Source organism: Macrotis lagotis, chromosome 4 (genome assembly GCF_037893015.1).
Source record: "Macrotis lagotis isolate mMagLag1 chromosome 4, bilby.v1.9.chrom.fasta, whole genome shotgun sequence".
In the NCBI taxonomy this organism is placed as follows: domain Eukaryota; kingdom Metazoa; phylum Chordata; class Mammalia; order Peramelemorphia; family Peramelidae; genus Macrotis; species Macrotis lagotis.
The window spans coordinates 163,934,801-163,949,473 of NC_133661.1; the positions used below are offsets into that span (position 1 = coordinate 163,934,801).

General features: G+C 36.6%; 1 protein-coding gene and 1 non-coding gene across 2 annotated transcripts in view; both read left to right on the plus strand.

Moving 5' to 3' along the window:
* The window catches only part of ADAM10 (ADAM metallopeptidase domain 10), a 167,837-nt gene that overhangs the window by 146,542 nt on the left and 6,622 nt on the right, over positions 1 to 14,673 (plus strand). The window contains exons 13-14 of the mRNA XM_074234574.1: positions 684 to 792; positions 1,327 to 1,547. Coding sequence (XP_074090675.1) covers positions 684 to 792; positions 1,327 to 1,547 — 330 coding nt within the window. The remainder of the gene's footprint in view (positions 1 to 683; positions 793 to 1,326; positions 1,548 to 14,673) is intronic.
* On the plus strand, positions 10,808 to 10,914 carry LOC141523244 (U6 spliceosomal RNA). Its single transcript, XR_012478429.1, has one exon. It is a non-coding gene; the product is annotated as a U6 spliceosomal RNA (small nuclear RNA).

Genomic DNA, 14,673 nt, shown 5'->3' on the forward strand with positions numbered 1-14,673 from the left:
AAATGCTTGTGGATTGATTATGATATGTAATTTAAGCTACTGGTCTAATTTCTCACAAACTGCTCTCTAATTTTGTCAGTAAATTTTTTTTTAAAAATAGCAAGCTCTATAAAACACCAGTTCAGGTAGGACTTAGTAACACTTCACTTAACCAGAAAAGCTGAAAGGGCCTAGACCATAGATTTGATAGCTTCCTGTCACTTAAGGACTGCTTAGGTTGGGGCTTATTGCCAGAAAATTTTCTCAGTGATAAATATTTTTGGTCCTAATAACTCACTAATTTTTCAATTAAAACATGGAATGGTTTCAAGTTGCATTAATGTATGAATATGTATATTGATGAATTTTTTGAAGTACTGAGGTACAATTATAAAATTAATTTTTTACTTATTTCCATTTGCCGAAGGAGTAATACTTTCCTGTTGTAAAGCTTGTACCATATATCTTTGCAATTTTTTGTTTTCATATTCTTTTAAGTTGTTTTTTTCCCCAACTTTTAATGTTGTATTTTTCTTTGCAAAAGTATCTTACTTGACTCAATTCTAGCCTTTCTTTATAGTGTGTTTTGCAAAAGACTTTTTCACATTCATAATAGAATGTTTAACTTCTTATTTCTCTCACCATTAGCAGTAAATTTGACTATGTAGACTCTAAGAACATCTCTTTATTTTTCTCTCCAATAGCAATGTGCTGGATCTATCTGTGAAAAACATGGCTTAGAGGAATGCACATGTGCTAGTTCTGATGGCAAGGATGATAAAGAATTATGCCATGTTTGCTGTATGAATAAAAGTAAGACTTTCATTTTGCAATTTATTATAATCACTCTAAGTTTCAGCTTGATAAACTTTCATAATGTCTTGTTGGAGAAAAACAGTAATTTTAAAATGAATCCATCTTTTAAAAAAAATCAAACTTCAGTGTTATTTTCTTAAACATTTTTAAATGACAACTTTATTATTAAAATATTTTTTCAGAGAAATCTTAGAATGTTTTAAATTCATGATACCTGCTCATCAAATGCTAATTTGACTGATTCGATCACATTCACATATTTGTATTTCCAATAAAAAAAGAAAGGAACAAAACATTTAAACCTAAAGTTTACTTGTTTATAAGGAATATCTCTTTAATTAGTTAGTGCCTGTAAGCAACACGCCCTAGGATTTTGTGATCCTTTTTATTGTCATAGTGTGTATGGTTATGAGTTTAGTAACGCAAAAAAATGCATATTATAGACATTCAGTAAAAGTTTGTTGCAAATGAATTGATGTTTTACAAATTAATATGATTTTTAAATTGCATTTCATGCTTCCTTTTTTCCAGTGGATCCATCATCTTGTGCAAGTACAGGGTCTCTGCGATGGGATAAATACTTTAATGGTCGAACCATCACCTTGCAACCTGGATCCCCTTGTAATGATTTTAGAGGCTACTGTGATGTATTTATGCGATGCCGATTGGTAGATGCTGATGGCCCTCTAGCTAGACTAAAAAAAGCAATTTTTAGTCCAGAACTATATGAAAACATTGCCGAATGGATTGTGGTAAGTATGTTCTTAAGTGCTTTTAAAAAACAAAACATAGCAATTTTAAATGGACCTTAAATAATGTTTTTTGATCATTTTTTTGTATTGTTAAATAATCGCTATTTTCTAAGGAAATAACATTTTGCCTAATACTAATTTCACTCCGAAGAATTTTCTAATGCAGTATAAAAGTTTGTATTTCACTTTTCCCGAAGTTGATCATATTTTGTATGTCTATCATTTCTTTAAAATTTTCAGTATTTATTATTATGATGAACCTGACAGTAACAGACTGAATATTTCCTTATACATGAACAGAAAAAAATTCATTCAATAAAGTCATTATTTACAGCTCTTTAAAAATATTTGTTAAATTTAGCTTCTTGTCTATCAAATTCTGTACATCCTTTCCCCTTGTAATTTAAAATTGTTTCATTGTCATTACTTCAATTCCTCTCTCCTTTTTTTTCCTATGCCCTTTTCTTTATTCAAGAATAATCAAAATTGTACAAATTTTTTTTTAAGAATACCCTCGGGCGGCTAGGTGGCGCAGTGGTTAAAGCATTGGCCCTGGAGTCAGGAGTACCTGGGTTCAAATCCAGTCTCAGACACTTAATAATTACCTAGCTGTGTGGCCTTGGGCAAGCCACTTAACCCCATTTGCCTTGCAAAAGCCTTAAAAAAAATTAGATATTTCACTCAATCCTTTTTATAATGTTGATATTGATTGGTGGTTTTTTGTTTGTTTTTTTAATCTGGCAATTCATTTCCTTAACAGTTCCCCTAACTATACTATTAATTCTGTCATTTAGCTAACATCTCTTCATCTTGTCCATAAATACAGCATGAAAAGATACTTTGGTAAAGTCTGAAAAAAACTGTTAATTACAGCATTCTTCTGATGTACCATATCTAGTAACTTGGTTTAAAAAGAAAATAAGGTTAGTTTTTCATGACACATTTTGGATGAATCTCTTTGATGATTGTTTATTAACCATTCTTTTAATGATACATTTACAATTTTGAAAGAAATTTATTTAAGTTCATTGGCCTATATTTTTAAACTTCTGTCTAAAGGTTAAGATCCTTTAAAACTATAAGAATTACCTTTTGCTCCTCATGAGATACCACTTTCTTCATAATCTTTCAGAGATTAGTTATTTTAATATCTTGGACCCTGCTTCATTTGTTTATGATTATTTAAGCTTATCAAAGGTACCTGGCTGCTTTTACTTTCCTCCTTCCCCCATCTTATCTTGGTTTTCTTTGCATCAGTTGACTGGTTTTTTTGTCCTTCTCGGTCCAAAGATCCTTTTCTTTGGCACCTAAAACAAGCAAAGTAAGACTTGAGCAATTTTGCCTTCTTTCTGTCATCTGTTATCATTCTCCCATCTGTTCTGACAAGTGATCCCATACCTACTTTGAGCCTTCTCATTATTCCCAGTACTAAATAGTTACAAAATAAATAATCTCTTATGACAGCTTATTCTCAGCATTCACATTCCTAATACTCTTGTTATATCATCATTGTTGATGAAGGTGAGAAAGAGTGCCATATTCTTTGGTAAGTCAGGAATGAATTCCACATGTACACTCTTGACTGACTCAGAGGTGTAGAAACTTATTGCATGTTATTGAAGCTTAAAAATAACAAAGAAGTTAAGAAATTAAGCAATAGGGGGTGGAGCCAAGACAGCGACAGGAGAGGACCTTCTCTCAGTTGCTCTGGAGCAAAACTTACAAACCAAGGACTCCTAACTACATTTTCGAGAGACAGAACCCACCGAGGGATCCAGTGAGGCAATTCTCCAACCCAGGGTAACCTAGAAAAGAGCGGAAAGGCTCGGCTCCACGGGATCAGAGGGGTGGCCTGCCAGAGAGAGAAGGAACTTCAGCCTCCTGGAGCAGCCCCAGGGTGCTGGGAGCCTTGGCTTACAGCAGCAGGGCCAGTTTCCTGACCTACACCCTGGGGAGCACCAGGCACAACTTGGGGGAACAGCGGGACACACACACACACACACACCTCTGCACTTGAGTGAGCACATGAAGCCCAGATCCAGGAACCAGAAGCACGTGGAGCTGGTAAGCAGGAGCCCCCAGGGCATGAGTCCATTGAGCAGAGAGAGGGGAGTGAAGAGAGAGACTGCAGAGCTCTGTCCTCTACCCCTGGAACAGGACGCTGGGGTTTTGACCACATTCAGATCCTGATCACAGTCTAGGGCCCCCCATAGAACAGCAGGGCTCCCCCCCACCTAAGCCACATGGCAGAGGGGGGTGCATATGGTCATTCACAGACCAGGAGGGAGGACAGAGCCTCACACACTGAGATCCTTGTGGGAGTATCCCAAAAGCTCAGGAAGCACCCAGAAACCAGGCGCAGGCTGGGAAAATGAGTAAGCAGAGAAAAAAGAGGAATACCATTGAGAAATACTTTGCCTGTGATCCCAAGAAGGATCAAAATGCTCAATCTGAAGATGAGGAGGTACAAGCTCCTGCATCTAAAGACTCCAAGAAAAACAGAAATTGGGCTCAGGCTATGGCAGAGCTCAAAAAAGACTTTAAGTGAGGGAGATAGAGGAAAAATTGGGAAAAGAAATGAGAGATGCAGAAAAAACATGAAAATGAAGTCAGCAGCTTAGTTAAGGCAATCCAAAAAAATGCTGAAGAAAATAACATCTTAAACACCAGCATAGGTCAAATGGATAAAACAGTTCAAAAAGTTATTGAGGAGAAGAATGCTTTAAAAAGCAGAATTAGCCAGATGGAAAAGGAGAGAAGAAAGCTCTCTGAGAAAAACAAATCCTTCAGACAAAGAATAGAACTCAGGGAGATTACTGATTTACTAGAAATCAGGACTCAATACTTCAAAACCAAAAGAATGAAAAATTAGAAGAAAATGTGAAACATCTCAATGTAAAAACAACTGATATGGAAAACAGATTTAGGAAAGATAGTTTAAAAATTATTGGAATACCTGGAAGTCATGACTAGGGAAAGAGCCTTGACATCATTTTCAAAGAATTAGTACAGGAAAACTACCCTGATATCCTAGAGGCAGAGGGTAAAATAGAAATGGAGAGAATCCACCGATCTCCCCAAGAAAGAGATCCAAAAAAAACCAACCCCAAGGAATATTATAGCTAAGTTCCAGAACCCCCAAGTCAAAGAGAAAATATTACAAGCAGCCAGAAGGACACAACTCAAATATCATGGAGCTGCAGTCAGGATCACACAGGACTTAAGCAGAAACTATGTTGAAAGCTCGTAGGGTTTTGAATATAATATTGGAAGGCAAAAGAGCTTAGAATGCAACTGAGAATCAACTACCCATCAAGGCTGAACATCCTCTTCCAGGGAAAAAGATGCCAGGGAAATTTCAAGTGTTCCTGTTGGAATGGCCAGAGCTGAACAGAAGGTTTGATTTTTCAGATACAGGACTTAGGTGAACCATAGAGAGTGGAGGAGAAGACAAAAATATGAGGGACTTAATGATGATGAACTACATGTAGTCCTGTATGGAAAAATTATACTGATAATACTCATATGAACCCTCTCATTTAATAGAGCAGGTAGAAGATTTTATAGTTGAAGCACAGGAGAAAAAGCTGCATTTGAAGATATATTGTGGTGTAAAAACGGGAAATGCAATGGGAGAAAAAGGCGAGGAGGAATAGGCTAAGATATTTCATATAATAAGATTTTTCTTTATTACAATGAGCTATTGCAGTGATATGGAAGAGGGGGGAAGACGAGGGGGAATGAGGGAATCTTTGCCTTCATCAGAAGTGGCTAGGAGAGGAAACAGCATATATACTCAATGGGGTATAGGCATCTGGAGTAAGAGGGAGAGAAGGGGGATGGGGGAAAGGGGGGATGTGAGTGATGGAGGAGAGTATGGACCATCGTGGGAGAGCGGTCAGATACAACACTTTTTCTTTTTTACTTCTTGCAAGGGGCTGGGATTGGATGGCCTGTCCGGGACCATAGGGCTGGGTGGATGCTGGGTAAGGGGTGGTATGTGGGTTTCGGGGCCTCTTGGCCCTAGGGCCGGGAATCTGTCTGCTGCACCACTCAACTACCCTACAGCAGAGACAGAATGAAAGGAGAGAGAAAATATAGTTCATAGTAATAGAGAAGTATGAATGGAGGGAGTTGCGATCAGCAATGGCAGCAGTGGAAAATTATGGAAGTAACTTTTGTGATGGACTAATCCTAAAGAATGTGATCCACTTGCGACAGAGCTGGTGGTGTTGGAACACAGACTGAAGCACATTTTTTTATTATTATTTTCTGGGGGGTGTTGCAGGGCAAATGGGCCTGGGTGACCTGCCTGGGGCCGCACAGCTGGGTGATTGTTGGGTGTCTGAGGCCGGCTTTGGACCCAGTTACTCCTGGCTCAAGGACCATTGCTCTGTCTGCCACCCAGGCGCACCTACTATTATTATTATTATTATTACTATTTCATTTTATTTTGGGTCTTTTTGTTTTTGTTTTTGTAGGGCAATGGGGTTGTCACACAGCTGGGTGATTGTTGGGTGTATGTGGTAGGATTTGGGCTCAGGTGCTCCTGGCTCCAGAGCCGGTACTCTGTCCACTGCGCCACCTGGCCATACCTACTACTATTATTATTATTATTATTATTATTTTAATTTCAATTTTTTCTCTCCCCTTTATTGCTTATACGGGTCTATATTTTCTTGGGCGGAGGGGGTATTATGTTTTCTCTTAAAGAAGAATATTTTAGTTAATGTATAAAAAACACTATTTGTACAAAATAAGAATAAATAAATAAATTAAGAGAAAAGAAATTAAGCAATAAAAAGGGCTAGATCTCTTAAGGAAATCTAGCCAAAACAAGAGGTAGAATTGACACAGTTGCAAGGTTATTTCATCTGGGTTCATCCCCTGAGGGAGATAAGCAGCAGCTAGGGAGTTTAACAAAGAAGGAAAGTAAGAACAGTTACTAGAGTGCTGCAGCTGGGCTGATCCTAGTGGCAGACAACAGAATAAACATCATTGAGAAGGAAATAGATTAGCATAAGAAAATTAAGAACAGTTTCAAAGTTGTTGTACCTGGGCTAGATTTCTTCGGAAAACTGGACTTTCTTAAGAAAGTAGCAAAGGATAAGAAAGCAAGGTAAGACTTTTAAAGTATCCCCTGAGGTCTGATTTGGGGAAGAGTGGGAGCAATTAGGGCAAATGATTTTGTTAACTTGGACAGTGGGATGGGAGTAGGGGGGCATAGGTGGTCTCAAGAGATTTCTGTTATGTAATGGATGAGAGCATGCTTCAAGTAGTTTCTGTGGGAAAACTTTGAATAACAAAATGAAGGGTCAGTGTTAATATAAAGCCAGCCTCAGAAAAAGGTTAATTTTCTTCTGCCTAATATTTTCTCTGCTACACGCTTAGATTTATTTTTCTTACCTGCCCTTATTTCCATCTTTTTTTCTTTAATCATCCCCCCTTTTCTTTCCTCAAGAGAATTATTTCCTTTGTGACAGCAGAATTTCATTCTTGAGCTTTTAATTCCTTCTGAGTTGACTTTCTTAACATTTTTATCTATTCATTCATCATATTAGACTAATCATCACCTGTAGAGGAAAAAAAGAAATAGATGAAAAGCTTGAGAATCAGATTTCAAACCTGGCACAAAGAGGCAGATAATAGTTATAGTGAAACTTCACTAATCTGTTTGTTGACTGCAGAAAAAATGGAGCAGCTAATTCTTACCTTGTCTTAGTGAAAATTTCATCCCTCAAAAGACAGAGGAAGCAATTTAAAGGAACTGTGATTTGTTGACTGTTTCCTAGTAACTCATTGCTCAAGTAGAAACTATGGCAATATTATAAAGAAATGATGTGTGTGTCTTTGTGCCTTAGAGAGAGAAAATAGAGAAGGATGAAGGGAGAGAGGGGTAGAAGGGGAAAATCATATATATGATCCTGAAGCTGACCTCTGAATACCATCAGCTACTTGCCCCAACTTTTCTTACTTAGGGGAGAGGTCACGCCCCCATACCCTGAATTTAAGGAATCTGTGTTTTCACCTAGAAAACCTGAAGAACATTAACATTAATGAATGCTATGAACCATTCCTCTACCGAAAGAAGCCTCTGCCTGCATGACTTGCCATATTTTTCACTCTGAGACAATACTGCGTCAGCTTTTAGGCACATGGCATCCTCTCTGACTTCTATAGGGCAGCCACATTCCTGTAGATAAACTGTTGTTGTTGGGTTTTTTTTTAGGTTTTTTTGCAAGGCAATGGGATTAAGTGGCTTGTCCAAGGCCACACAGCTAGGTAATTATTAAGTGTCTGAGGTCCAGATTTGAACTCAGGTACTCCTGATTCCAGGGCTGGTGCTCTATTCACTGTGCCACCTAGCTGCCCCGATAAACTGTTTTCAGAGAGACTCTAAGTGCCCCTTTTCAAATGTGAATTCTAAGACTGAACAGTATAATCAATGTGACTAGTAAAGATTTCATTTAGACTTTTTGGTATTCTGGAAGGGTTGTGCTCTATTAAGTTTCATTTATTATCTTTTGAATTCTGGATATTATGCTTCTGGATAGGATAAGATTTTGCATTCGTGACCACATCAGAATGTTGACTCAATTTGAATTTCTGATAAACTCAAATATCCTTGTATTTTTCAAATGAGTTATTATCAATCAGGGTTTAGGCTTATAGAATTAATTTGTTCTAGCATATGTTCACATGATTTTATATTTATTCATCTTTCATTTTTCTGGTTTCTGTTAATTCAGCATGTGGAGATAATTTTGAATATTTATTTGAATGTCTGACATTTTAATTATCTCTACTAATTTTGTGTCACCTAAAAATCTGACAAACTATACATTCTTCAACCTAGTTAATGATAAAAAATGTTGAATGGAACCTTCCTATGACATTAGAGATGATTAGCTGTCATTCATCCATTAATTGTTTTTTAGGCCTACAAATTTTAGCAGCTCCAAAATCTTCCCTATTACTGTTATTTAGCCATGATTTTCTCACCTTTGGCCATGGTATAGTCAGTGTAATATGCACCAATCCTAATTTACTTGACACATTTAAATGGTTGTTGAAAATGGACTTATTAAATCATTAAAATAGTAATTGTAATATGATAGGAAATATGTAAGTGATAAATTTGTTTGGATTGTCAGAATATAAGTTGAATATGTGGTTTGCTTTAGAAATTGATCTATTATTCAGATCCTTTCTGTTTTCATTTTATTCTTTTTTATTCACTCTTGTCCCCAGGACTGAAGGTATCTTAAAGGACCTTACTTTTTTTTTGAAGTGTTTCAAAGTTTATTTTCTTTTGAATTTTGAATACTATTATTAAATATTTTAAGTTTATTTTTTTCAACTACATTGCAGTGGTAGTTTTCAACAATGGTTTTTTTAATTGGGTTTTTAGTTTTTCATTTTTCTTCCTCCCTCCTTTCCTCCCTCTGACAGAAAGCAATTTAATATAAGCTGTATGTGTGTAAACATGCTAAATATAGACCCACATTAAATCTGTTGTGAAAGAAGAATTAAATCCAAATAGAAGGAAAAACATTAGGGAGAAAAAAAGACAACTTTTAAAAATTGAAGATTGTAAGTTTTGGTCTCCCTTTAATCTCCATAGTTCCTTCTCTGAGAATGAATGGTATTTTTCTGTCATAAGTCTTCTAGAATTGTCTTTAATTATTTTACTGCTGAAATGTGCAAGTCCATCATGGTTATCACCCAGTGTTGCTGTTAGTGTGTCGTAGTATTCTTCTTGTTCAGCTTATTTCACTCAGTATCAGTTCATACAAGTCCTTCCAGGATATTCTGAAGTACCATCCCTTGAGATTTCTTATAGTGTAATAGTGGTCCATCACATCGTATACCATAATTTGTTCATCCATTCCTCAATTTTGAATTTTGGATACTTTTGATGATGATTTTATTTGTGTGAAATATCAGTGCTTGTTTGTTTGGATTTTTTTTTTTTGTGGTAAAGGTTAGATTTATTTTAAAAGTATAAATGTTTAGGGGGCAGCTGGGTAGTGTAGTGGATAGAGCACTGGTCCTGTAGTCTGGAGGACCCAAGTTGTGATTATAACATAATAAAACTATTAAAAACAAGATGTACTAGAATTGACCCGCTTTTCCCTGCCAGAGTAGAGCACTTCAGAATGTTAGGTCCACCATAGTATGTGCCTTAAAACTGCTTATTTGAATGAATAGAGGGAGTAATTGTTTAAAACACTTTGAGAGTGCCTCTTCTGCAGTTGTTTTTGGTTCTAGATTATAAACCACATATACAAAATATATTTTTCCCCTCTCCCTTAAAATATTGTTTTATCCAACTAGTTAATTCTTATTTACCTATCTTGACTTCTAATGACTTTTAAGTACTTATAAAAATCAAATACTTTCTCCACAGACATAGATTTCCTCTATTCAGAAAAATGCCACAGACTTTGAAGATAATTACAAAAAGCTATTTTAGGCAAAGCATAATCTTTGGGAATATTGTATGCTCTTATAGTGTGATGTAGTAGATAGAATGTTGCACCTGGAGTTAGGAAGACTCGAGTTCAGTGTGACCTCAGACATTTAACCATCTGTGGGCAAGTCACTTAATCTTGTTTGCTTCATTTTTCTTATCTATAAAATGAACTGGAGAAGGAAATGACAGATCATTCCTCTTTGAAAGAAAATCCTAAATGGGGGTCACATGACTGAACAACAACAGTTATTTACTTTGAAGTGAGTGTGAATTTGAATATCATTTTGGGGGAGGGAGGTGTACACCAAGCCCAGCATACTTGGTACTTTCTTTGTTTAAATAACAGAAAATTATTAAATGGCACCATTTTATATGGGTCAGAGAGAAGGGGGAGAAATTTCAAATTTGAATTATTGAAAAATTCTGTGTCCTTAAGTTAATTAATTTTTTTCTGTAGTCTCTGTCTCTGTTTCTCTGTATGTATGTGTGTGTGTGTGTGTATGTATGTATGTATATAAACTAATGCTGTTGAAATATGAAGAACAAACAAAATTCTCTTTAAGAATATTTTTTAGCTTTAGACTTATGTCCGGAAGCCATGGTTGGTATAAAATTTAGCATGCACTTTGATCTTATACTCATTTCCCTGGACAAATTGCTTAATTTTAAAGGAGATTAGGTGCCTCATCATAAATGCTTCCTGTGTACCAAATACTTTACTGGGCAAGTGAAGAACAGTAAGATTGTTCTTACTTATAATGAACTTATATTCTAATGAAGGAGGGTGCTCGCTTCGACAGCACATATACTAAAATTGGAATGATACAGAGAAGATTAGCATGGCCCCTGCGCAAGGATGACACACAAATTCATGAAGCGTATTCTAATGAAGGAGGAAACCAGTTTATATAAAAATCCATACAGCATAAAGTTAATACTTGTATTACTTAAATCTCCCTGATTTTTAAATAAATTTTTAAATAAAACACTCTTTTAAAGGATTCTTTGTAAACTGGAAATATAAGTAAAAAATTTATTGTTACTGTTATTGTTGGTATTAGTAGTAAATTTCTAAGTATTTGTTTTGGACAATTTTTTTTTTTCCATTTAATGTAAATGAATGTTTTCCAGTAAGGAAATATCCATGAAAAAGGCCTACAAAGTAGGCTTTTCAGTGTGTGACATTAAAATAGACTTAAAGCTGGAAGGGACCTCAAATGTCATCTTGTCTCTCATTTGCTTACAGTAGTTTTCATAGGAAATATACTTTTTTTCTAATTGATTTTTTTAATTTAGAAGGTAAAAATTAGAAATGTTTTTGAAAAAGGAAACAAAAGAAAAGCAACCTTAGATTCCACTGCCCTATTGTGTTATCATGTTTTTTGCACAGAAATAAAATTATATATTATTATGTTTAACTTTTTTTTTGACTTTTTTTTGTTTTCAAGTTTAGAAAGAAAAATCTTACTCTTCTTGAACCCTGAGTAAATATTCTGTGAAATCAAATGTTTTGCCAATTCCGTTAAACAAGATTTTAAAAAGTAATTATAGGGGGGTGGCTAGGTGGCATAGTGAATAGAGCACTGGCCTTGGAGTCAGGAGTACCTGAGTTCAAATCCGGCCTCAGACACTTAATAATTACCTAGCTGTGTGGCCTTGGGCAAACCACTTAACCCCACTGCCTTGCAAAAAAAAATCCTTAAAAATAAAGTAATTATAGGGTGGCTAGGTGGCGTGGTAGATAGAGCACCAGCTCTGGAGTCAGGAGTACCTGAGTTCAAATCTGACCTCAGACACTTAATAATTACCTAGTTGTATGGCCTTGGGCAAGCCACTTAAACCCATTGCCTTGCAAAAACCTTAATAAAATAAAATAAAATAGTAGTATTCTATCATAGTTATATACTACAATTTTGTTTAGCCATTTTCCAATTTAAGGCTATCCCTTCAATTTCCAATTCTTTGCAACCACGAAGAGAGTTGCTTTAAATATTTAAGGACATAAAAGTTATTTTCCTTTTTTGCTGATCATCTTGGGAAACAAGATAGTTTCTTACTGCTGGGTCAAAGATATATATATATATATGCAAATTTATAACAGCACAATTTCAGATTGCTCTCTAAAATGGTTAGATCAATTCACAGTTCTACCCATAGTGAACTTGTTTCCCAGTTTTCTTTTTCTTTTTCTTTTTTTTTAATTTATTTATTTTTATTCTCATTTTGTACAAATGTTTTCTTTACATTAATAAAATATTCTTGTTTGCAAGTAAACAAAATACCCCTCCTCCCCCATGAATATAGATAGACTTGTTTGGGCGAAAAAAGTAAAGGGGAGAGAAAAAAATTAAAATAAAAAATAATAATAGTAATAATTGTAGGTATGGCCAGGTGGCGCAATGGACGAAGCACCAGCTCTGGAGCCACGAGTACCCGAGTCCATATCCAGCCTCATAAACCCAACAATCACCCAGCCGTGTGACATGCAAGCCACCCGATCCCCACTGCCCTGCAAAAATGAAAAAAAAAGAAAGGGAAAAAAAAGACCCAAAATAAAATAAAATAGTAATAATAGTAGGGGTGGCTGGGTGGCAGACAGAGCATTGGCCCTTGAGCCAGGAGCACCTGGGTCCAAATCCGGCCCCAGACACCCAAAGATCACCCTGCTATGTGGCCCCAGGCAGGCCATCCAGCCCCACTTGCCCTGTACCCTCCCCCAAATAATAATAAAATGTGCTTGAGTCTTTGTTCCAACACCAACAACTCTGTCATGGGTGGATCTCATTCTTTATGATAAGTCCATCACAAAAGTTATTTCCATATTTTTCCACTGTTGCCATTGCTGATCGCAACTCCCTCCTTTCTTATTTCGCCACTACCATGTACTCTATTTTCTCTCTCCTTTCACTATGACTGCTGTAGGGTTGCTGAGTGGCGCAGCAGACAGATCCCTGGTCCTGGGGCCAAGAAGCCCTGAGCCCCCATACCACCCCTTAGGCCCAGAATCCACCCAGCCCTGTGGTCCTGGGCAGGCCTTCCATTCCCAGCCCCTTGTAAGAAGTAAGAAAGAAAATGTGTTATATCTGACCGCTCTCCCTCCATGGTCCATCCTCTCCTCCTTTATTCACATCCCCACCCCTTCCCCCTGCTCCCCCCTCCTTCTTACTCCAGATGTCTATACCCCATTGAGTATATTTGCTGTTTCCTCTCCTAGCCATCTCTGATGAGAGCAAAGTTTACCTCATTCCCCCTTGCCTCCCCCCTTTCATATCATTGCAATAGCTCATTGTAATAAAAAAAAATCTTATGTGAAATATCTTGGACTATTCCCCCTCTCCTTTTTTTTTCCTCCCATTCCATTTCCCTTTTTTTCTATTGACTCCATTTTTACACTATTTTATCTTTGAATTCAGCTTTCTCCTGTGCTTCAACTATAAAAGCTCTCTCTACCTGCTCTATTAACTGAGATGGTTCATATGAGTTATCAGTGTCATTTTTCTATGCAGTAATACATGCAGTTCATCCTCATTAAGTCCCTCATATTTCCCCCCCTCTCCTCCAATCTCCATGCTTCACCTGAGTCCTGTATCTGAAGATCAAACCTTCTGTTCAGTGCTGGCCATTCCAAAAGGAACCTTTGAAATTCCCCTGGTTCATTGAAAGTCTATCTTTTTCCCTGGAAGAGGACATTCAGCCTTGCTGGGTAGTTCATTCTTGGCTGCATTCTAAGCTCTCTTGCCTTCCAGTATATTGTATTCCAAGCCCTACGAGCTTCCAATGTAGCTGCTGCTAAGTCCTGTGTGATCCTGACTGCAGCTCCACAATATTTGAACTGTGTTCTTCTGGCTGCTTGTAATATTTTCTCTTTGGCTTGGGAGTTCTGGAACTTGGCTATAATATTCCTAGGGGTTGGTTTTTTGGGATCTCTTTCTCAGGGAGATCAGTGGATTCTCTCCATTTCTATTTTGCCCTCTGCTTCTAGAATATCAGGGCAATTTTCCTGTAGTAATTCTTTGAAAATGATGTCAAGGCTCTTTTCCTGATCATGCCTTTCAGGTATTCCAATAATTTTTAAATTATCTTTCCTAAGTCTTGTTTTCCATATCAGTTGTTTTTTCAATGAGATATTTCACATTTTCTTCTAATTTTTCATTTTTTTTGGTTTTGAAGTATTGATTCCTGATTTCTGTTAAATTCATCAATCTCCCTGAATTCTATTCTTTGTCTGAAGGATTTGTTCTCCTCAGAGAGTTTTCTTACCTCTTTTTCCATCTGGCCAATTTTGCTTTTTAAAGCATTCTTCTCCTCAATAACTTTTTGAACTGTTTTATCCATTTGACCTGAGCTGGTTTTTAGCATGCTATTTTCTCCAGCATTTTTTTGGATTTCCTTGACTAAGCTGCTGACTTCATTTTCATGTTTTTCCTGCATCTCTCTCCTTTCTTTTCCCAGTTTTTCTTCCAACTCCCTCATTTGATTTTCAAAGTCTTTTTTGAGCTCTATCATAGCCTGAGCCCAATTTCTGTTTTTCTTGGAGTCTTTAGATGCAGAAGCTTGTGCTTCCTCATCTTCAGACTGAGTATTTTGGTCCTTCTTGGGCTCATTTGCAAAATATTTCTCAATAGTCTTCTTTTTGTTTCTTTGCTTGCT